This window comes from Chroicocephalus ridibundus, unplaced genomic scaffold (genome assembly GCF_963924245.1).
Source record: "Chroicocephalus ridibundus unplaced genomic scaffold, bChrRid1.1 SCAFFOLD_408, whole genome shotgun sequence".
Taxonomy (NCBI): Eukaryota; Metazoa; Chordata; class Aves; order Charadriiformes; family Laridae; genus Chroicocephalus; species Chroicocephalus ridibundus.
In genome coordinates, this window is record NW_026961210.1 from 56,874 (window position 1) to 80,896 (window position 24,023).

Below are 24,023 nucleotides of genomic sequence, written 5' to 3' on the forward strand. Positions count from 1 at the left end.
GCCCATCATCTACACCTCCATCGTGCCCGCTGTCCCCATCATCTCCATCTCCATCATCTCCAGTATCCCCATCTCCATGACCCCCATTGTCCTCACCTCCATCACAACCACCATCCCCATCTCCATTGTCCCCACTGTCCCCATCATCTCCATCTCCATCATCTCCAGTATCCCCATCTCCATGAGCCCCATTGTCCCCACCTTCATCACCTCCACCATCCCTATCTCCATTGTCCCCACTGTCCCCATCATCTCCATCTCCATCACCTCCATCATCCCCAGTGTCTCCACCTCCATCATCTCCATTGCCCCCATCCCCAGCGTCTCTATCATCTCAATCATCCCCATCTCCACCATCTCCATCATCCCAACTGTCCCCATCCCCGTCTCTATCATCTCCATCGTTCCCACCTCCATCGTCCCCATTCCCCGGGCGTACCTTGTCCTCCTCCCGCACAACGTACTGGGCCACCTTGAAGGAGCTGAGATACTCGTTCATGTTCTGCACATCGGCATCGTCGGTGGCATCCTGGTTACGGTCCAGCAGGCGGGCGATGGCCTCGTTGTCGTAGTGGATGACACTACTGTCCTCCTCCTTGTTGTCCCCTGCGCCGGCGACACGCTGCTGACACGGCCTGACTTGGTCCAGCAGGGCCTGGCACGGCTCACCATGGCCTTGGAATGCTCCACCACGGCCAACGTGGTCCAACATGGCCTCACACAGCCCAACACGGCCCAACGTGGCCTGACATGACCTAGTGCGGCCCAGTATGGCCCGACATGGTCCAGTACAGCCCGGTACAGCCCAACACAAACCAATATGGTCCAACACGGACCAACGTGGCCTGACACGGCCTAGTACAGCCCAGCATGGCCCAACAAGGTCCAGTATGGCCCAGTTACAGCCCATCATGGCCCAGCACAGTCCAAGATGATCGAACGTGGTCCAGCGTGGCCCCATATGGCCCAACATGACCTCACCCAACCCACCATGGTCCAACATGACTTAGTACAGCCCAGCATGGCCCAGTACCGCCCAACATGGCCCAACACAGTCCAATATGGTCCAACATGGCCCGACATGGCCTCGCACGGCCCAACATGCTCCAACACGGCCTGACATGACCTAGTACAGCCTGGCACGGTCCAACACAGTCCAGTATGGCCCAGTACAGCCCGACATGGCCTGACATCACCCAACGCAGTCCAATACAGCCCAACATGGCCCAATACGGTCTGACATGGCCTCACATGGCCCAACATGGTCCAGTATGGCCCAGTACAGCCCAACATGCTCCAACATGGCCCATCATGACCCAGCACAGCCCAACATGGCCTGATATCACTCAACATAGTCCAATATGGTCCAACATGGCCCAACACAGCCTCACACGGCCCAACGTGCTCCAACACGGCCTGACATGACCTAGTACAGCCTGGCACGGCCCAACATGGTCCAGTATGGCCCAGTACAGCCCGACATGCTCCAACATGGCCCAACACGGCCCATCATGACCCAGCACAGCCCAACATGGCCTGATATCACTCAACATAGTCCAATATGGTCCAACATGGCCCAACACAGCCTCACACGGCCCAACGTGCTCCAACACGGCCTGACATGACCTAGTACAGCCTGGCACGGCCCAACATGGTCCAGTATGGCCCAGTACAGCCCGACATCACCCAACACAGTCCAACACGGCCCGACATGACCTCATACAGCCCAGCATGGCCCAACATGGTCCAGCAGGGCCCAGTACACCCCAACATGGCATGACATTACCCGACACAGTCCAATATGGTCCAACATGGCCTCACATGGCCCAACATGACCTGACATGGCCCAACACGGCCCAATATTGACCAACACGGCCCAACATGACCTGACATGGCCCAACACGGACCAATATTGACCAACACGGCCCGACACGGCCCAACATGGCCCGACACGGCCCAACATGACCTGACATGGCCCAACATGACCTGACATGGCCCAACACGGACCAATATTGACCAACACAGTCCAATACGGTCCAACATGGCCTCACACGGCCCAACATGACCTGACATGGCCCGACACGGCCCAATATTGACCAACACAGTCCAATATGGTGGTCCAACACGATCCAGCGTGGCCCAGTATGGTCCAACATGACCTAACATGGCCTGACACAGCTCAAAGTGCCTCAACATGAGTCCTCCCATGACCTTGCATACCCCATCATGGCTCTGGCATGACCCATCACGGCCCCACTGTGACTGTGCACATCCCATCATGGCTTTGTGCGACCCATCACGGCCCAATCATGACCTTGCACGTCCCATCATGGCTTTGCAAGCCCAGTCACAGCCCATCATGGGCTGCCATGTCCTACCACGGCCTCCTACGTCCCACCACTTCCCATCATACCCTCCCAGGGCCCATCACAGCCTCCCACATCTCATCACGTCCCACCACAGCTTCCCACGTTCCACCGCAGCCTCCCGTGTCCCACCACAACCCGTCCCACCCATCCCCAACCCCGTCGGGTGCTGACCCTCATTCTCGTCCTTGAAGAGCTCCTCAGTGCCAAACTTGAGGATGTCATCAAGCTCCTGCTTGGACATGGAGCCGGCCTTGGAGCCCAGCCCCGGGCGCACCACCAAGTGCGTCAGCATCATCTTGCGCTTGGCCACCTGCGTGATGCGTTCCTCCACCGACGCCCGGGTGACAAACCGGTAGATCATCACCTTGTTGGCCTGGCCGATGCGGTGCGCCCGGCTGAAGGCCTGTGGGGACAGGGACGCGTCAGAGAAGGGGACACATCAGGGCCGGGAAATGGTGGTCAGGGTCAGGGGGACATCAGTAGGGATGCTGTGGTGGGGGACACGGTGAAGGGGACATCAGAGCAGGGACACGGCGGTGGGAGATGTGACAGGGGACATCAGAGCAGGGACACGGCGGTGGGGGACACGATGAGGGGGATATCAGAGCAGGGACACGGCGGTGGGGGACATCAGAGCAGGGACACGGCGGTGGGGGACACAGTGAGGGGGACATCAGAGCAGGGACGTGGCGGTGGGAGATGTGACAGGGGACATCAGTAGGGACACTGTGGTGGAGGACATGGTGAGGGGGACATCAGAGCAGGGACACTGTGGTGGGGGACACGGTGAGGGGGACATCAGAGCAGGGACAGGGCGGTGGGGGACACGATGAGGGGGACATCAGCAGGGACATGGCGGTGGGGGACACGATGAGGGGGACATCAGAGAAGGGACACGGTGGCAGGGGACACACCGGAGCAGGGACACAGTGGTGGGGGCTGCGGTGGCAGCGAGGGACAGGGACACAGTGGGGGACACAGGGCCAGGGCGGGAGAAATGGGGGGAGGCTTGGGGACAGGGGGTATCAGGATGGGTGACACGGTGCTGGGTGGGAGATGCCGGGCAAGTGACATGGTGCGGGGTGGGTGACACCAGGTGGACGACACCAGGTGGACGACAGGGTGCCAAGGGTAACGCCAGGTGGGTGACACTGGGTGTGTGACAGGGTGCCAGATGGGTGACACCAAGGAGTTGATAGGGTGCTGGGGTGGGTGACATAGGGCCACGTGGGTGACAGGGTGTCAGGTCAGTGACAGAGTGCTGGGCAGCTGACACTGGGTGGGTGACAGGGTGCTGGGGTGGGCGATAGGGTGCCAGATGGGTGACACCGGACAGGTGACAGGGTGCTGGGCGGGTGATGCTGGGCAGGTGACAGGGTGCTGGGATGGGTGACAGGGTGTGGGGCGGGTGACGCTGGGGGGGGGCCATAGGGTGCTGTGATGGGTGACAGGGTACAGAGCAGGTGACGCCTAGGGGGTGACAAGGTGCTGTGATGCGTGACAGGGTGCAGGGTGGGTGACACTGTGGGGGGTGACAGGGTGCTGGCATGAATGATAGGGCGTGGGGGGGGTGACGGAGTGCGGGCCGGGTGACATCGGGGGGGCCACAGGGTGCTGTGATGGGTGATAGAGCACGGGGGGGGTGGGTTACAGGGTGCTGGGATGGGTGACAGGGCGCGGGCCGGGTGATGTCGCGGGGGTGACAGGGTGCTGGGATGAATGATAGGGTGTGGGGGGGGTGACGGAGTGCGGGCCGGGTGACGTCGGGGGGGCCACAGGGTGCTGTGATGGGTGACTGAGCATGGGGGGGGGGTTACAGGGTGCTGGGATGGGTGACAGGGTGCAGGCCGGGTGACGACGCGGGGGTGACAGGGTGCTGGGATGGGTGATGGGGGCGGGGGGGGTGACAGGGTGCTGGGATGGGTGATGGGGCACAGGGCGGGTGACGCCGGGGGGGTGATGCCGGGGGCGGGGGGTGACAGACCTGGATGTCGTTGTGGGGGTTCCAGTCGGAGTCGAAGATGACGACGGTGTCGGCGGTGGCCAGGTTGATGCCGAGGCCCCCGGCCCGCGTCGACAGCAGGAAGCAGAACTGCTGCGCCCCCGGCGCTGCCCCCCCGGCGTCAGCGGGGGGAGCCGCCCCCCCCAGACACGGGACCCCCCCCCCCAATTCCCTGGTTTCCCCCCCCACCCCCGCCCAGTTCCCCGGTGCTCGCCCCCCAGACTCCCTGGCACTGCCCCCCCCAGTGTCAACACAGGGTTCAGCCCACCCAAACCTGGGACACCCCCCCCCCCCGCACCAATTCCCAATTCCCCGATGCTGCCCCCCCGCAAAAACCCAGGAACCCCCAAACCCACTGCCACTGCCCCCCCACGGTCAGTGTGGGGTCCAGCCCCCCACCCCCAGTTCTCCGGTGCCACCCCCTTAAACCCAGGATCCCCCAAACCCCCCTGTCTTATCCCCCCCCCCAATATCACTGCACCCAGGGAAATTGCCCCCCACACACACCCCGAAAGCACCCTGAGGATGGGGGGGGTCTCCCCCATCCTGCCTGAGGAGGGGTGCAGGGCCTGGATGCCTCCCCCTGGAGGCCTGGGTCCCTCCCAGGACACCCGAGTGTCGTCCCCCCCCCGGGATACCTGAGTGTCCCCCCCAAAAACCTGGGTCTCCCCTGAACTCCTGGGTCCCTCCCCGGACACCCAGGTGCCCCCCGGACACTCGGGTGCCCCCCAAGCCCGAATCCCCCCCTGGACACCTGGGTCCTCCCGGACACTGGGGTCCCCCCCAACCCGGACACCCGGATCGTGCCCCCCCCCCCCCCCCCCCCGCCACCGCCACGGTGCCCCCGGACGCCGGGGTCCTACCGTTGAAGCGGTCGATGGCCTCCTGGCGCAGGGCCCCCGTGATGCCCCCGTCGATGCGCTCGTACTTGTAGCCCTCGTAGTCCAGGAAATCCTCCAGCAGGTCCAGCATCTTCGTCATCTGCGGGCACTGGTTAGACTGGGAGCACCCGGGGGTGCTGAGGGACCTGGCGCTGGTTAGACTGGGAGGACCCAGTGGGGCTGGGATGGGCACTGGTCAGACTGGGAGCACCCAGGGGCGCTGGGGGACCCGGCAGTAGTTACACTGGGAGGACCCAGCAAGGCTGGGATGGGCACTGGTCAGACTGGGAGGACCCAGGGGTGCTGGGGGACCTCATACTGGTTACACTGGGAGCGCCCAGGGGTGGCTGGGATGGGCACTGGTCAGACTGGGAGCACCCAGGGGTGCCGGGGCACCTGGCACTGGTTACACTGGGAGGACCCAGCAAGGCTGGGATGGGCACTGGTCAGACTGGGAGCACCCAGGGCTGCTGGGGGACCTGGTACTGGTTACACTGGGAGGGCCCCGGGGTGCTGGGGGCACCTGGCGCTGGTTAGACTGGGAGGACCCAGTGGGGCTGGGATGGGCACTGGTCACACTGGGATTAACCAGGGATGCTGGTACTGGCACTGGTTAGACTGGGAGGACCCAGGGGTGCTGGGGCACCTGGCACTGGTTACACTGGGAGCACCCAGGGGTGGCTGGGATGGGCACTGGTCAGACTGGGAGCACCCAGGGGCGCTGGGGGACCTCGTACTGGTTACACTGGGAGCGCCCAGGGGTGGCTGGGATGGGCACTGGTCAGACTGGGAGCACCCAGGGGTGCCGGGGCACCTGGCACTGGTTACACTGGGAGGACCCAGCAAGGCTGGGATGGGCACTGGTCAGACTGGGAGCACCGAGGGGTGCTGGGGGACCTGGTACTGGTTACACTGGGAGGGCCCCGGGGTGCTGGGGGCACCTGGCGCTGGTTAGACTGGGAGGACCCAGTGGGGCTGGGTTGGGCACTGGTCACCCTGGGATTAACCAGGGATGCTGGTACTGGCACTGGTTAGACTGGGAGGACCCAGGGGTGCTGGGGGACCCGGCACTGGTTACACTGGGAGGGCCCAGCAAGGCTGGGATGGGCACTGGTCAGACTGGGAGGACCTGGGAGGGCTGGGATAGGCACTGGTCAGACTGGGAGGACCCAGGGCTGCTGGGGGACCTCATACTGGTTACTCTGGGAGCACCCAGGGGTGGCTGGGATGGGCACTGGTCAGACTGGGAGCACCCAGGGGTGCTGGTACTGGCACTGGTCAGACTGGGAGCACCCAGGGGTGCTGGGGCACCTGGCACTGGTTACACTGGGAGGACCCAGCAAGGCTGGGATGGGCACTGGTCAGACTGGGAGGGCTGGGACAGGCACTGGTCAGACTGGGAGGGCCCAGGGGTGCTGGGGGACCCGGTACTGGTTAGACTGGGATTAACGAGGGATGCTGGAGATGTGGAATGGGTGTCTCTGGGGGGTCCCCGGGGACGGGGGGGTGTGTCCTGGTCCTGGGCGAAGATGAGCACCCAGTGGCTCGGGGGGGGGCTGTGGGTGCTGGGGGGGTCCCGGGGGGTCCCACCTGGGAGAAGATGAGCACCCAGTGGCTCTGGGGGGGGGCTGTGGGTGCTGGGGGGGTCCCGGGGGGGCCCTCGGGGTCCCACCTGGGAGAAGATGAGCACCCAGTGGCTCTGGGGGGGGGCTGTGGGTGCTGGGGGGGGTCCCGGGGGGGTCCCTGGGGGTCCCACCTGGGAGAAGATGAGCACCCAGTGGCTCTGGGGGGGGGCTGTGGGTGCTGGGGGGGGTCCCGGGGGGGTCCCTGGGGGTCCCACCTGGGAGAAGATGAGCACCCAGTGGCTCTGGGGGGGGCTGGGGGTGCTGGGGGGGTCCCGGGGGTGTCCCTGGGGGTCCCACCTGGGAGAAGATGAGCACCCGGTGGCTCTGGGGGGGGCTGGGGGTGCTGGGGGGGGTCCCGGGGGGGTCCCTGGGGGTCCCACCTGGGAGAAAATGAGCACCCGGTGGCTCTGGGGGGGGCTGTGGGTGCTGGGGGGGGGTCCCTGGGGGTCCCACCTGGGAGAAGATGAGCACCCAGTGGCTCTGGGGGGGGCTGTGGGTGCTGGGGGGGGGTCCCGGGGGGGCCCTCGGGGTCCCACCTGGGAGAAGATGAGCACCCAGTGGCTCTGGGGGGGGCTGTGGGTGCTGGGGGGGGTCCCGGGGGGGTCCCTGGGGGTCCCACCTGGGAGAAGATGAGCACCCAGTGGCTCTGGGGGGGGGCTGTGGGTGCTGGGGGGGGTCCCGGGGGGGTCCCTGGGGGTCCCACCTGGGAGAAGATGAGCACCCAGTGGCTCTGGGGGGGGCTGGGGGTGCTGGGGGGGTCCCGGGGGGGTCCCTGGGGGTCCCACCTGGGAGAAGATGAGCACCTGGTGGCTCGGCGGGGGCTGTGGGTGCTGGGGGGGTCCCGGGGGGGTCCCTGGGGGTCCCACCTGGGAGAAGATGAGCACCCGGTGGCTCTGGGGGGGGCTGTGGGTGCTGGGGGTGTCCCTGGGGGTCCCACCTGGGAGAAGATGAGCACCCAGTGGCTCTGGGGGGGGCTGTGGGTGCTGGGGGGGGTCCCGGGGGGGTCCCTGGGGGTCCCACCTGGGAGAAAATGAGCACCCGGTGGCTCTGGGGGGGGCTGTGGGTGCTGGGGGGGGGTCCCTGGGGGTCCCACCTGGGAGAAGATGAGCACCCAGTGGCTCTGGGGGGGGCTGTGGGTGCTGGGGGGGGGTCCCGGGGGGGCCCTCGGGGTCCCACCTGGGAGAAGATGAGCACCCAGTGGCTCTGGGGGGGGCTGTGGGTGCTGGGGGGGGTCCCGGGGGGGTCCCTGGGGGTCCCACCTGGGAGAAGATGAGCACCCAGTGGCTCTGGGGGGGGCTGTGGGTGCTGGGGGGGTCCCGGGGGGGTCCCTGGGGGTCCCACCTGGGAGAAGATGAGCACCCAGTGGCTCTGGGGGGGGCTGGGGGTGCTGGGGGGGGTCCCGGGGGGGTCCCTGGGGGTCCCACCTGGGAGAAGATGAGCACCCGGTGGTTTTGCTCCTTCAGCTTCCGCAGCATCTTCTGCAGCAGCAGCAGCTTCCCCGAGGCCTTGATCAGGGCCCCCCCCTCGTAGGCGCCGCTCGGCAGCTTCGGGGACTCCTGGGGACAGGGACGTCACCTCAACGGCCCCCGGTAGCGCCTGACGTCCCCCAGACTCCACCCCACCTCCCTCTGTGTCCCCCTGCCCACCCCGCTCCGTCCCCTCTGCGTCACCTCCACGTGCCTCCAGCCTGCGTCCCCCCCGTGGCCCACGTCTCTCTGTCCCCTCGTGTCCCTGTCCCCACCATGTCCCTCCACCTTGTCCCGCCATCTGTCCCCTCCGCGTCCCTCCACCACATGCACCCGTCCCATGTCCCTCCAACCTCTCCGTGTCCCACCATGTCCCCCCGTCCCCTCCACGCCCCTCCAACCACTCCATGTCCCCACGGCCCACCCTGTCCTTCCATGTCCCTCCACCCCACGTCCCTCTGTCCCCTCCACGTCCCTCCAACTGCTCCATGTCCCCACCACGTCCTGCTGTCCCCTCCGTGTTCCTCCACCCTATGTCCCTTTGTCCCATGTCTCCCATATCTCTCCACGTCCCCGTGTTCCCCCACATCCCTCCAACCCCTCCACGTCCCCCTGTCCCACCATGTCCCCTACATGTTCCTCCATGTCCCACCATGTCCCCATGTCCCCTACACGTTCCTCCGTCCTCCATGTCCCCATGTCCCACCATGTCCTCACGTCCCACGTCCCTCCATCTCATGTCCCTCCATCCCTCCCACACCTCTCCAACCCCTCCATGTCCCCATGTCCCCTCCACATCCCTTCACCCCACGTCCCTCTGTCCCCTCTGCATTCCTCCAACCTCTCCATGTCCCACCATGTCCCCGAGTCCCATCTCCCTCCACATCCCTCCAACCCCCCCCGTCCCCATGTCCCGCCACGTCCCCAAGTCCCATCTCCCTCCACATCCCTCCAACATCCCCACGTCCCACCATTTCCCCACGTCCCATGTCCCTCCATCCCACATCCCTCCAACCCTTCCCTGTCCCCACGTCCCACCACGTCCCCATGTCCCATGTCCCTCCATCCCACATCCCTCCACATCCCTCCAACCCCTCCCTGTCCCCACATCCCACCATGTCCCCATGTCCCCTCCATGTCCCTCCATCCCACATCTATCCCTTCACATCCCTCCAACCCCTCCCTGTCCCCATGTCCCCAAGTCCCATATCCCTCCACATCCCTCCAACCCTTCCACGTCCCCACGTCCCACCACGTCCCCAGGTCCCACGTCCCTCCATCCCACATCCCTCCACATCCCTCCAACCCTTCCATGTCCCAGCACGTCCCCATGTCCTGCATCCCTCCAACCCCTCCCTGTCCCCACATCCCACCATGTCCCACGTCCCTCTATCCCCTCCATCCCTCCAACCCCTCCGTGCCCCCACGTCCCCCCTCCGGCGTCCCCGCGGTGCCCACCATGGCTGCGACGGGGAAGAGGTAGGGGTGGTTGCAGCACTTCTTCAGGTCCATCATGATGTTGAGCAGCGACACCTGGTTCCCGCCGCCCCGCGAGTTCAACGCCTCGAAGTTGCGCGTCAGGATGTATTTGTAGTACTTCCTACGGGGAGTTCGGTGGGACCCACGTGTCCGGGAGCCTCCCCTCCCCCCGTCTGGGGCACCCAGGCATCCGGGGACCCAAGCACATGAGCTCCACCAGCAATGACTCCCATTGACACCAGTTCCCAGGTGCACCCTTCTCCCATGGATTCAGGTATCCGGGTGCACCCCATCCCAGGGAACCCCGGTGTCCAGGGACCCAAGCACCCAGGGGACCGCGGCAAACGTCTGCACGGAGCTGAGCTCCACACAATGAGCTCCAACACTGACTCCCATGGACACCGGTGTCCGGGTGCACCCTCCTCCCGTGGACTCAGGCGTCCGGGTGCACCCCATCCCGGGGGACCCAGGTGTCTGGCCACCTCCCATCCCGGGGGACCCAGGCATCCGGGCACCCAAGCACCCAGGGGACCGCAGCGAACGTCTGCATGGAGCTGAGCTCCACGCAACGAGCTCCACCAGCAATGACTCCTATGGACATCAGTTCCCAGGTGCACCCTTCTCCCATGGATTCGGGTGTCCGGGTGCACCCCATCCCAGGGAACCCCGGTGTCCAGGGACCCAAGCACCCAGGGGACCGCGGCAAACGTCTGCACGGAGCTGAGCTCCACACAACGAGCTCCAACACTGACTCCCATGGACACTGGTGTCCGGGTGCACCCTCCTCCCGTGGACTCGGGCGTCCGGGTGCACCCCATCCCCGGGGACCCAGGTGTCTGGCCACCTCCCATCCCGGGGGACCCAGGCATCCGGGCACCCAAGCACCCAGGGGACCGCAGCGAACGTCTGCATGGAGCTGAGCTCCACGCAACGAGCTCCACCAGCAATGACTCCCATGGACACCAGTTCCCAGGTGCACCCTTCTCCCATGGATTTGGGTGTCCGGGTGCACCCCATCCCAGGGGACCCAGGTGTCTGGGCACCTCCCGTCCTGGGGAACCCAGGCATCTGGGCACCCAAGCACCCAGGGGACCGCAGCGAACGTCTGCATGGAGCTGAGCTCCACGCAACGAGCTCCACCAGCAATGACTCCCATGGACATCAGTTCCCAGGTGCACCCTTCTCCCATGGATTTGGGTGTCCGGGTGCACCCCATCCCAGGGGACCCAGGTGTCTGGGCACCTCCCGTCCTGGGGGACCCAGGCATCCGGGCACCCAAGCACCCAGGGGACCGCAGCGAACGTCTGCATGGAGCTGAGCTCCACACAACGAGCTCCACCAGCAATGACTCCCATGGACATCAGTTCCCAGGTGCACCCTTCTCCCATGGATTCGGGTGTCCGGGTGCACCCCATCCCAGGGAACCCCGGTGTCCAGGGACCCAAGCACCCAGGGGACCGCGGCAAACGTCTGCACGGAGCTGAGCTCCACACAATGAGCTCCAACACTGACTCCCATGGACACCGGTGTCCGGGTGCACCCCTCCTCCCGTGGACTCAGGCGTCCGGGTGCACCCCATCCCGGGGGACCCAGGTGTCCGGCCACCTCCCATCCCGGGGGACCCAGGCATCCGGGCACCCAAGCACCCAGGGGACCGCAGCGAACGCCTGCATGGAGCTGAGCTCCACGCAACGAGCTCCACCAGCAATGACTCCCATGGACATCAGTTCCCAGGTGCACCCTTCTCCCATGGATTTGGGTGTCCGGGTGCACCCCATCCCAGGGGACCCAGGTGTCTGGGCACCTCCCGTCCTGGGGAACCCAGGCATCTGGGCACCCAAGCACCCAGGGGACCGCGGCGAACGTCTGCATGGAGCTGAGCTCCACGCAATGAGCTCCACCAGCAATGACTCCCATGGACATCAGTTCCCAGGTGCACCCTTCTCCCATGGATTCGGGTGTCCGGGTGCACCCCATCCCAGGGAACCCCAGTGTCCAGGGACCCAAGCACCCAGGGGACCGCGGCAAACGTCTGCACGGAGCTGAGCTCCACACAACGAGCTCCAACACTGACTCCCATGGACACCGGTGTCCGGGTGCACCCTCCTCCCATGGATTTGGGTGTCCGGGTGCACCCCATCCCAGGGGACACAGGTGTCTGGCCACCTCCCATCCCGGGGGACCCAGGCATCCGGGCACCCAAGCACCCAGGGGACCGCAGCGAACGTCTGCATGGAGCTGAGCTCCAAGCAACGAGCTCCACCAGCAATGACTCCCATGGACACCAGTTCCCAGGTGCACCCTTCTCCCATGGATTTGGGTGTCCGGGTGCACCCCATCCCAGGGAACCCCAGTGTCCAGGGACCCAAGCACCCAGGGGACCGTGGCAAACGTCTGCACGGAGCTGAGCTCCACACAACGAGCTCCAACACTGACTCCCATGGACACCGGTGTCCGGGTGCACCCTCCTCCCGTGGAGTCGGGCGTCCGGGTGCACCCCATCCCAGGGGACCCAGGTGTCGGGGTGCCTCCCCCCCAGCCCACCCCCCCCCCCCGCCCCGGGACCCAGGCGTCCGGCGTACTTCTGCATGGGGCTGAGCTCCACGCGGACGATGAGCTCGGTCTTGGCCGGCATGTTCTTGAAGACGTCGGCCTTGAGGCGCCGCAGCATGTGGGGACCCAGCAGGTCATGGAGCTTCTTGATCTGGTCCTCCTTGGAGATGTCGGCAAACTCCTCCAAGAAGCCCTCCAGGTTGCTGGGGGGAGGGGACAATGTGACATGGGGTGGGGGGGGGGGGGGCCGCGGCAGAGGGACACGGGGACAGGGATGTGGATGGCCATGATGTGGGGAGATGTGGGGACAGCCATGACGCGGCGGGGTGAAGGGGCATGGGGACAGTCGTGACACGAGGGGACGCAGGGGCAGCCGGGATGCGGTGGGATGCAGGGGCGTGGGGACATGGGGACAATCATGACACGGAGGGGACATGGGGACAATCGTGACACGGAGGGGACATGGGGGACACACATGGGATGGGGGATGTGGGGACGGCTGGGACATGGGGGGACACGGGGACGGCCATGATGTGGTGGGGCAAAGGAGCAGGGCGAGATGGGAATGGAGAGGGGGGGACCCTGGGGGAGGGGAGGGGACAGCAGGGGACGCTGGCGGACACAGGGGGACAGGGAGGGGGAGACACAGGGGGACAGGGACACCCCAGTAACACAGGGATGTGAGTGGATGCAGGGGGTGGAGAGCACAAGGTTGGGGGGGGGAGATAGGGGATGCTGGGGAAGGGGAGGGGACAGAGGGGGACACGAGGGGACAGAAGGGGACATGGGGGGACGTACTTGAAGCGCTCGGGGGTGAGGAAGTTGAGGAGGTGGAAAAGCTCCTCCAGGTTGTTCTGCAGCGGGGTCCCCGTCAGCAGCAGCTTGTGCTCGATCTTGTACCCGTTCAGCACCCGAAAGAACTGGGGGGGCGTCACCCACGGACCCCGGCGTCCGGGAGAGAGCCCCCCCACCACCACCACCCCAGTCCCACCCACAGACGCCAGCGTCCGAGAGAGGTCCCCCCAATCCACCCACAGACCCCAGCGTCCGGGAGAGACCCCCCCCCACCCCGATCCTACCCACGGACGTCAGCATCCAGGAGAGACCCCCCCAATCCCACCCATGGCACCCGTGAACCCCAGCATCTGGGAGAGACCCCCCCCCCCCCGGCTCCCCGATCCCACTCACGGAGCCCGGCATGCGGAATCGACCCCCTGATCCCACCGAAGGCACCCCCAGGACTCCAGAGCACCCCCTACGCTCCCAGAGCACCCAGGGACCCCGATGTCTGGGGAACACACACACACACGCCCCTCCCCCCCCCCCCCCCCCCCAGCCCTGCAACAGCACCCAGTGGACCCCCAGGCATTTGGGTGCCCCCCACCCTGAGGAGCCAGGCATCTGGGTGCCCCCCCACGCCGGGGACCCAGGTGTCTGGGAGCCCTTCCCGGTGGCCCCAGGCATCCGGGTGCCCCCTAACCCCTGTGACCCAGGTGTCCAGATGCCCTTCCCAGTGGACCCAGGCAACTGGGTGCCCCCCACCCAGGTGTTCCGGCCCCTGCCCTCCCCACCCCACCCCCCCCACGGGACCCCAGTGTCCGGGCACCTTGGACTGGTTGTTCTTGAGGCGATGGGCCTCGTCCACCACCAGACAGGCCCAGCGGATGGAGCCCAGCGCCGCCTGGTCGATGGTGATCAGCTCGTAGGACGTCAGCAGCACGTGGAACTTCACCTGCGCCTCCCGCTGTCGCGGCCGTCAGCACCCAGGGGTGGCCCCGGGGTACCCCCAACCCCCTGCATCCCCCCCAGCCCCGGCCCCCACCCAGGATTCGGGTGGCCGGGGCACCCCGACCCCCCAGCATCTGGCCATCCCAGCACCCTCACCTCATTCTGGCGCCCCGACCCCCCCGGGGACCCTGGGGCACCCCAACCCCCCCGGGGACCCTGGGGCACCCCGATCCCACACCCCCACCCCACCCCGGCATCCTGGGCACCCTGACCCCCCAGCATGTGGCCACCCCAGCACCCCAATCCCTCCTGGAATCCTGGCACCTGGGACACCCAGACCCCCCCCGCCAACCACCCTAACCGCCCCACCACCCCCCCCCCCCCGGCACCCCGACCCCCTGCTTTGTCACCCCCCAGGATCCCGGCATCTGGCCACACCAACACCCCAATTTCCCCCGGGACCCCGGTGTCCGGAGCACCCTGACCACCTGGGACCCCAGCAGTTGGGGCACCCCAGCACCCTTAACCCCCCCCCCCCGGGGACCCCGGCAGCCAGGGCACCCCAATCCCTTGCACCCCCACCCCAGCACCCCCGATCCCCTGGTATGTGGGGCACCCCGACACCCTGACCACCCCCCTCCGCCAGCACCCCAATCCCCCTGGCCCTGCGACACCCCGACCCTCCAGAACCCCAACCCCCTGGCACCCCAGCACACCCAAACCCCAGGGACCCCCATCTCTGGGGCACCCCAGTCCCCCAGCACCCCAGTATCTGGGGCACCCTGACCCCCCCCCCCTCTCTAGGACCCCAATATCAGGCCACCCTGACTCCCTGGGACCCCAATGTCCAGGTCACCCCAACCACCCCCCCGGGACCCCGGTGTCCACATCACCCCCAGGACCCCGGTGTCCATGTCACCCCCGGGACCCCAATCCCGTGGGGACCCAGGTGTCTGGGTGCCGCCCCCCCACCCGCTGACGAGGGGACCCTGGCGTCCGTCTCACCTTCATCTTGAAGGCCTTCTTGCCCCCCTTCATGGCGTTGTCATCGAAGGAGAACTCGTTCTCGCGGATGATGGCCCGGCTGTCCTTGTCCCCGGTGTAGGTGACGACGTAGAAGGCGGGGGCCCACATCTGGAACTCCCGCTCCCAGTTGATGATGGTGGAGAGCGGGGCGCTGACGAGGAACGGGCCCTTGGTGTGGCCCTGGGGGACAGCGCGTCACACGGGGACACGGGGACGGGGCCCTTGGGGGACGTGGGGACAGTGTGACACAGGGGGATGGGGGGGGCGGCATGGGACAGGGTCCTTGTGGGACACAGGGACAGTGCGGTGCATGGGGACAGTGTGGGACAGGGTCCTTGTGGGACACAGGGACAGTGTGGCACACGGGGACAGTGTGGGACAGGGTCCTTGGAGGACATGGGGACAGTGTGGCAGATGGGGACAGTGTGGGACAGGGTCCTTGTGGGACATGGGGACAGTGTGGGACAGGGTCCTTGGAGGACATGGGGACAGTGTGGCAGACGGGGACAGTGTGGGACAGGGTCCTTGTGGGACATGGGGACAGTGTGGCACACGGGGACAATGTGGGACAGGGTCCTTGGAGGGCATGGGGACAGTGCGTGCCAGGCAGGTGACACAAGGACCAGGTGGGAGATACCAGGACAAGGCAGGTGACATTGGGGCCAGATGGGTGACACCAAGGCCCAAGCAGGTGACACCAGGATCAGGAAGGTGACGGCAGGGGCCAGGCAGGTGATGCCTAGGCTGGCCGGGTGACACCAGGGGCCAGGGGGGTGACACCATGAAGCAGGCGGGTGACATTGGGGACCACGTGAGTGACACTGGGGACCAGGGAGGTGACACTGAGGCCAGGTAGGTGACACCAGGGTGAGGCGTGTGACACCAGGGGCCAAGGGAGAGACACCAGGACCAGGCAGGTGACACCACGAAGCAGGTAGGTGACACCAGGGGCCAGGCGGGTGACACCGGGGACCAAGGGGGAGACGGGGCCAGCCAGGTGACACTGGGGGCCAAGGGGGAGACACCAGGACCAGGCAGGTGACACCATGAAGCAGGTAGGTGACACCAGGGAGGTGACATCAGGAGCCAGGCTAGTGACACTGGGGGCGAGGCTGGTGATGCTGGGGGCCAAGGGGGAGACTGGGGCCAGGCAGGTGACACCGGGAGCCAGGTAGGTGACACCACGGGCCACGGGGGAGACCAGAGCCAGGCTGGTGACAGCGGGGGGGGCCAAGTGAGAGACGCTGGGGGCCAAGGGGGAGACACCAGTGGCCAGCTGAGAGCGACCTCACCTCCTTGTAGAGGGAGTAGAGGAAGACGATGGTCTGGATGGTCTTGCCCAGCCCCATCTCGTCGGCCAGGATGGTGTCGGTGCTCTGGGCCCAGGAGAAGCGCAGCCAGTTCAGCCCCTCCAGCTGGTAGAGGTGCAGGGTGCCGCCCGTGGCCGTGATGAACCGCGGCTGCGTCTCGTACTTCACCGTCGGCTGCCGGGGAGGGAGGGGGGGGGGGGTGTCACTGGGTGGGGGACCCAGGCATCCAGGCTGTCAAACCCCGCCATGGCCCCCAGGGGGTAATTGATGACAGAGAGGTCCCAGGGGACCCAGGTGTCCAGGCCATCGAACCCCCCCATGGCCCCCCCAGGGGGTAATTAGTGACATTGAGGTCCCAGGAGACCCAGGTGTCCAGGCCATCGAACCCCCCCATGGCCCCCCAGGGGGGAATTAATGACATCGAGGTCCCAGGGGACCCAGGTGTCCGGGCCATCGAACCCCCCCATGGCCCCCCCAGGGGGTAATTGATGACAGAGAGGTCCCAGGGGACCCAGGTGTCCAGGCCATCGAACCCCCCCATGGCCCCCCAGGGGGTAATTAGTGACATCGAGGTCCCAGGGGACCCAGGTGTCCGGGTCATCGAACCCCCCCATGGACCCCCAGGGGGTAATTAATGACATCGAGGTCCATGGGGACCCAGGTGTCCAGGCCATCGAACCCCCCCATGGCCCCCCAGGGGGTAATTAGTGACATCGAGGTCCCAGGGGACCCAGGTGCCCGGGTCATCGAAACCCCCCATGGCCCCCAGGGGGTAATTAATGACATCGAGGTCCCAGGAGACCCAGGTGTCCGGGCCATCGAACCCCCCCATGGACCCCCAGGGGGTAATTAATGACATCGAGGTCCATGGGGACCCAGGTGTCCAGGCCATCGAACCCCCCCATGGCCCCCCAGGGGGTAATTGATGACATCGAGGTCCCAGGAGACCCAGGTGCCCGGGCCATCGAACCCCCCCATGGCCCCCCAGGGGGTAATTAGTGACATCGAGGTCCCAGGGGACCCAGGTGCCCGGGTCATCGAAACCCCCCATGGCCCCCAGGGGGTAATTAATGACATCGAGGTCCCAGGAGACCCAGGTGTCCAGGCCATCGAACCCCCCCATGGCCCCCCAGGGGGGAATTAGTGACATTGAGGTCCCAGGAGACCCAGGTGTCCAGGCCATCGAACCCCCCCATGGCCCCCCAGGGGGGAATTAATGACATCGAGGTCCCAGGGGACCCAGGTGTCCGGGCCATCGAACCCCCCCATGGCCCCCCCAGGGGGTAATTGATGACAGAGAGGTCCCAGGGGACCCAGGTGTCCAGGCCATCGAACCCCCCCATGGCCCCCCAGGGGGTAATTAGTGACATCGAGGTCCCAGGGGACCCAGGTGCCCGGGTCATCGAAACCCCCCATGGCCCCCAGGGGGTAATTAATGACATCGAGGTCCCAGGAGACCCAGGTGTCCGGGCCATCGAACCCCCCCATGGACCCCCAGGGGGTAATTAATGACATCGAGGTCCATGGGGACCCAGGTGTCCAGGCCATCGAACCCCCCCATGGCCCCCCAGGGGGTAATTGATGACATCGAGGTCCCAGGGGACCCAGGTGCCCGGGCCATCGAACCCCCCCATGGCCCCCCAGGGGGTAATTAGTGACATCGAGGTCCCAGGGGACCCAGGTGCCCGGGTCATCGAAACCCCCCATGGCCCCCAGGGGGTAATTAATGACATCGAGGTCCCAGGAGACCCAGGTGTCCAGGCCATCGAACCCCCCCATGGCCCCCCAGGGGGGAATTAATGACATCGAGGTCCCAGGGGACCCAGTTGCCCGGGCCATCGAACCCCCCCATGGCCCCCCAGGGGGGAATTAATGACATCGAGGTCCCAGGGGACCCAGGTGTCCGGGCCATCGAACCCCCCCATGGCCCCCCAGGGGGTAATTAGTGACATAGAGGTCCCAGAGGACCCAGTTGCCCAGGCCATCGAACCCCCCCATGGCCCCCCAGGGGGTAATTGATGACAGAGCGGTCCCAGGGGACCCAGGTGCCCGGGTCATCGAACCCCCCTGTGGCCCCCAGGGGGTAATTAATGACATCGAGGTCCCAGGAGACCCAGGTGTCCGGGCCATCGAACCCCCCCATGGACCCCCAGGGGGTAATTAATGACATCGAGGTCCATGGGGACCCAGGTGCCCGGGTCATCGAACCCCCCTGTGGCCCCCAGGGGGTAATTAATGACATGAATGGCCCGGGGGACCCAAGGGTCCAATGGGAAGGGTCCATGGGGGGGGACCCAGGAATTGGGGGGCACCAGGGGTCCCGGGGGGGCCCCAGAGGTGGGGGGGAACCCAGGGGTCCCCGGGGGGGTGCCCAGGGGTGGGGGCACTCACGTCGTTGGTGGGGGAGTCGGGGGGTCCCTCCCCCGGCGTCTCCTTCTTCTTCTTCTTGTAGCGCCGGGGCTGGGCCGGGTCCTCCCCCATGAACACCTCCCTGGGGACACGGGGACACCGGGGGACACACGGGGACACCAGGGGGGACGGGGACACACGGGGACACCAGGGAGAGACAGGACACGAATAAGACACAAGGATACGGGGGGACACGGGGACACGGAGGGAGGCAGGCGGACATGGGGACACCGGGAGGGATGGGGAGATGGGGACAGCGGAGGGGACAGGGACGGGGGGGGGGGACACAAGACACCAGGCAGGGAGAGGACACACGGGGGACATGGGGGATGACACGGGAGGACAGAGGGGACAGGGGACACATGCAGACATGAGGACACGGGGACAACGCAGGGACACGTGGCAGCATGAGGACACTGGGGGACTCACGGGGACACAGGGGCACACGGCCAGTAGGCAGGTCCCCGTGTCCCCATGTGTTGTCCCCCCCACGCCATCCCCAGCTTCACCAGTGCTTCCAGTAGCCTTGTCCCCATGTCCCCCTGCCCACGTCCCTCACCGGCGCTTCCAGTAGACACATCCCTGTGTCCTCCTACGTCCCCTCTGCGTCCCCATGTCCTTCACCCGTGGTTCCAGTAGGCGTGTCCCCAGGTCCTCCCATGTCCCCACATCCCCATGTCCTTGTGTCCCCCCCATGTCCTCCTGTCGCCCCCCCCGCATCCCCATGTCCTTCACTGGTGCTTCCAAGTAGGCATGTCCCCATGTCCCATGTCCCCGTAGTGTCCCCATGTCCCTCACCGGTGCTTCCAGCAGGCACGTCCCCGCATGACCCCCCTGTGTCCCCATGTCCCTCACTGGGGCTTCCAGCGGGCATGTCCCCAGGTTCCCCCCATGTCCCCCCCTGCATCCCCATGTCCCTCACCAGTGCGTCCAGCAGCCACGTCCCCATGTCCCCAACAGTGTTCTCATCACCCCGCCATGTCTTTCACCCGTGATTCCAGTAGGCGCGTCCCCGTGTCCCCCCATGTCCCCGCAGTGTCCCCGTGTCCCTCACCGGTGCTTCCAGTAGGCCAGCTTGTGGAGGTCGTAGTCGGGGATGGGCATCTCGTCCTCCTCCCAGGTGGCCTGGTCGTAGGGCAGGTCCCGCCACTTCACCAGGTAGTGGTACTGCCCCTTCCGGTCCACGCTGCGCGGCACGGCGTCACCCCCGGCTCCCGGCGCCAGGGACGCCGGGGGGGCACCGGGCACCCGAGGAGACCACAGGCACCAGGGGGCAACAGGCACCAGGGGGACAACGGGCATCCAGGAGGACAAAAGCACCCGAGGAGACATTGGGCACCGGCTGACAACAGGCACCCAGGAGGACCAAAGAACCCGAGGAGACACCGGGCACCAGCTAACAACAGGCGTCGCGGGGAAAATGGGCACCCAGGAGGACAAGCACCCAAGGAGACACCGGGTACCGCGGGGACAACAGGCATCGCGGGGACAACGGGCACCCAGGAGGACAAAAGCACCCAAGGAGACACTGGGCACCAGGTGACAACGGGCACCCAGGAGGACAAAAGCACCCAAAGAGACACCGGGCACCGGGTGACAACGGGCATCACGGGGACAACGGGCACCCAGGAGGACAAAAGCACCCGAGGAGACACCGGGCACCGGGTGACAACGGGCATCACGGGGACAACGGGCACCCAGGAGGACAAAAGCACCCGAGGAGACACCGGGCACCGGGTGACAACGGGCATCACGGGGACAACGGGCACCCAGGAGGACAAAAGCACCCAAGGAGACACCGGGTACCGCGGGGACAACAGGCATCGCAGGGACAACGGGCACTCAGGAGAACAAAAGCACCCAAGGAGACACCGGGCACCGGCTGACAATGGGCATCGCAGGGACAACGGGCACCCAGGAGGACAAAGCACCCGAGGAGACACCGGGCACCGGGTGACAACAGGCATCGCAGGCACGGGCACCAAGGAGGACAAAAGCACCCGAGGAGACACCGGGTACCGCGGGGACAACAGGCATCGCAGGGACAACGGGCACTCAGGAGAACAAAAGCACCCAAGGAGACACCGGGCACCGGCTGACAATGGGCATCGCAGGGACAACGGGCACCCAGGAGGACAAAAGCACCCGAGGAGACACCGGGTACCGGCTGACAACGGGCATCACAGAGACAACGGGCACCCAGGAGGACAAAAGCGCCCAAGGAGACACCGGGCAGTGGGTGACAACGGGCATCGTGGGGACAACGGGCACCCAGGAGGACAAAATCGCCCGAGGAGACACCAGGGGGACACCAGGCACCACGCAGACAAGCGGTATGATGGGGACAACAGGCAGCACGGGGACACCCAGCTCCCAGGAGGAAAAAAGGACCCAAGGAGACACCGGGCATCAGGGGACACTGGGCACCACGGGGGGTAACGGGCACCATGGGGACAGTCGGCTCCTAGGAAGACACAAGCACCCAAGGAGACACCAGGCACCAGGGGGCAACGGGCACCGTGGGGACAACAGGCACCCGGGGGACAAAAGCACCCGAAAAGACACCAGGCACCACGGGGGAAATGGGCACCCCAAGGACACAGGACATCCCCCCAGGGACATTGGGCACCACGGGGGGGGGGGTGGGGACAAAAGCACCCGGGGGGGATGAGGCACCGTGGGGACAATGGGCACCGTAGGGGACAAAAGTACCCGGGGGGGGACATTGGGCACCATGGGGACAACGGGTACCAGACAGACAATGAGCACCCGAGGACAACAGGCACCCACAGGTGACAACAAGCACCCATGGGGGGATACCGAGCACCCCCAGGGACACAGAGCACCCACGGGTGACAGCAGGCACCCCCGGGGACACCAAATACCCCCAGGGACAGCAAGCACCCACAGGGAGACACCGAGCAGCCCCAGGGTTAACACCCATTGAGCACCCATGGGTGACAGCAGGTACCCAAGGGGACACCGGGCACCCCCAGGGACATGGGGACAGCCAGGGGTTGCCACATGCCACCAGGGCATGGGTGACAGCGGGGCATGTGGAAGGCACCCAAGTGCCACCAGGGGTCACCTGCTGTCACCAGCGAGACACTGGGGACACCCCCCAGCACAGGGACCACTCGGGGACATGGGGTCACATGAGGACAGGGACACACAGACAGGACACAGGGTCACATGGGGACAAGGAGTCACCTGGGGACAGGGACACACAGAGAGGACATGGGGCATCTGGGGACAGGGACACGCAGGGTCACCTAAGGACAAGGACACACAGACAGGACACAGGGTCACTCGGGGACAGGGACACATAGAAGAGACATGGCGTCACCTGGGGACAGGGACCTATAGACAGGACATGAGGTCACCCGGGGACAAGGACACACGGGGCCACTCAGGGGCAGAGACACACAGGACACAGGGTCAGCTGGGGACACGGTAGGCACATGGGGTCACCTGGACAGGGACACATAGGTGGGACACGGGGTCACCTGGGGACAGGGACATATAGACAGGACACGGGGTCACTCGGGGACAGGGACACACGGAGGGCACACGGGGTCACTCGGGGACAGGGACACAGAGGACACAGGGTCACCTGGGGACACGGTGGGCACATGGGGTCACTTGGACAGGGACCCAGGGTCACCTGGGGAGAGGGACACACAGAGGTCACATGGGGTCACTTGGGGACAGGGAGACACAGGACACAGTGTCACTTGGGCACAGAGACACAGGGAGGGGACACAGGGTCACCTGGGGACAGGGACGCCCTGACAGGACGTGGGGTCATTCGGGGACAGGGACGCCCTGAAGAGACACGGGGTCCCGTGGGGACAGTGCCTGACTGCTCCCGGTGTGGGACCGGGGGCACCCATGGGTGCTGGAGGTGTCCTTAGGGGACCCAAAGGTGCCCAGAGCGTCCCCACGGGTGCCCACAGTGTCCCCAAACCCCACCCAGGCGCTCCCCTACCCCCGTGTCGATGCCACCCATCCCCTCGCTATTTGGGGGGGCCACAGGGGGTCCCATGGGCAGCAGGTGGCACCCATGGGTGCTGGGGGGTCCTCCTGGGTATAGAAGAGCACCCATGGGTGCTGGGGATGTCCTTAGGGCACCCATGGGTGCCCACAGTGTCCCCAAACCCACCCAGGCACTCCCCTGCCCCCGTGCCGATGTCACCCGTCCCCTCACGATTTGGGGGTGCCACGGGGGGTCCCGTGGTCGCCAGGTGGCACCCATGGGTGCTGGGGGTGTCCTTAGCGAACCCAAGGGTGCCCAGAGCATCCCCACGGGTGCCCACAGTGTCCCCAAAACACCACCCAGGCGCTCCCCTGCGCCCACGCTGATGCCACCCGTCCCCTCCCGATTTGGGGGGGCCACAGGGGGTCCCATGGTCGCCAGGTGGCACCCATGGGTGCTGGGGGGTCCTCCTGGGTACAGAAGGTCACCCATGGATGCTGGGGGTGTCCTTATGGCACCCATGGGTGCCCACAGTGTCCCCAAACCCCACCCAGGCACTCCCCTGCCCCTGTGTCGATGCCACCCGTCCCCTCCCGATTTGGGGGTGCTGTCGGGGGGGTCCCGTGGTCGCCAGGTGGCACCCATGGGTGCTCCCCTACCTGTGGTTGATGATGCGGTGCACCGTCATCCACTCGGGTTTGATGCCGTAGCGGTAGAAACGCTCCTCCATCCCCCCGAAAAGGGGGTCCCCCCCGGCCCCCCGTTTCTCGCTCTTGGGGTCGTCGTCCCCCGAGCCGTAGTCGAGGGGGGGGGGCTCGTCCATGTCGTTCTTGCGCTGGTAGTTGCGGTACATCACCAGGTGGAAGATCTCCAGCTGCGGGGGCGGGGGGGGGCACACCCCAAAATTAGTGGTGGTGAGGAGGAAGCACCCCCCAACACCCACCCCCACCCCCCCTCAAAGCTCCTGGAAGGGTGAGGAATGGGAGTGCTGCCCCCCACCCCCCGCCCCAAGGATGGGGGGCGCTGCAGAGCACGGCGTCCCCGAGGGATGAGTGTTGAGGGGGGGGTCCCCAAGACTGAGGACCCCCCCAGCTGGGGATATTGGGGTGACCCCTGTCCCAGGGACCACCCAGCTGGGGATATTGGGGTGTCCCCAGTCCCAGGAACCCCCCTCTGGGGATACTGGGGTGTCCCCAAGA

At 66.2% G+C, this 24,023-nt stretch overlaps 1 protein-coding gene across 1 annotated transcript in view; it reads right to left on the bottom strand.

The window, feature by feature from the left end:
* The window catches only part of LOC134509142 (chromodomain-helicase-DNA-binding protein 3-like), a gene marked incomplete at its 5' end in the record, with an annotated part of 67,056 nt that overhangs the window by 30,815 nt on the left and 12,218 nt on the right, over window positions 1-24,023 (bottom strand). The window contains 14 exons of the mRNA XM_063321623.1: window positions 440-606; window positions 2,541-2,772; window positions 4,354-4,478; window positions 5,235-5,352; window positions 8,302-8,433; window positions 9,802-9,943; window positions 12,405-12,578; window positions 13,174-13,295; window positions 13,982-14,119; window positions 15,109-15,309; window positions 16,422-16,613; window positions 18,831-18,930; window positions 19,903-20,034; window positions 23,484-23,698. Coding sequence (XP_063177693.1) covers window positions 440-606; window positions 2,541-2,772; window positions 4,354-4,478; window positions 5,235-5,352; window positions 8,302-8,433; window positions 9,802-9,943; window positions 12,405-12,578; window positions 13,174-13,295; window positions 13,982-14,119; window positions 15,109-15,309; window positions 16,422-16,613; window positions 18,831-18,930; window positions 19,903-20,034; window positions 23,484-23,698 — 2,190 coding nt within the window. The remainder of the gene's footprint in view (window positions 1-439; window positions 607-2,540; window positions 2,773-4,353; window positions 4,479-5,234; window positions 5,353-8,301; window positions 8,434-9,801; window positions 9,944-12,404; window positions 12,579-13,173; window positions 13,296-13,981; window positions 14,120-15,108; window positions 15,310-16,421; window positions 16,614-18,830; window positions 18,931-19,902; window positions 20,035-23,483; window positions 23,699-24,023) is intronic.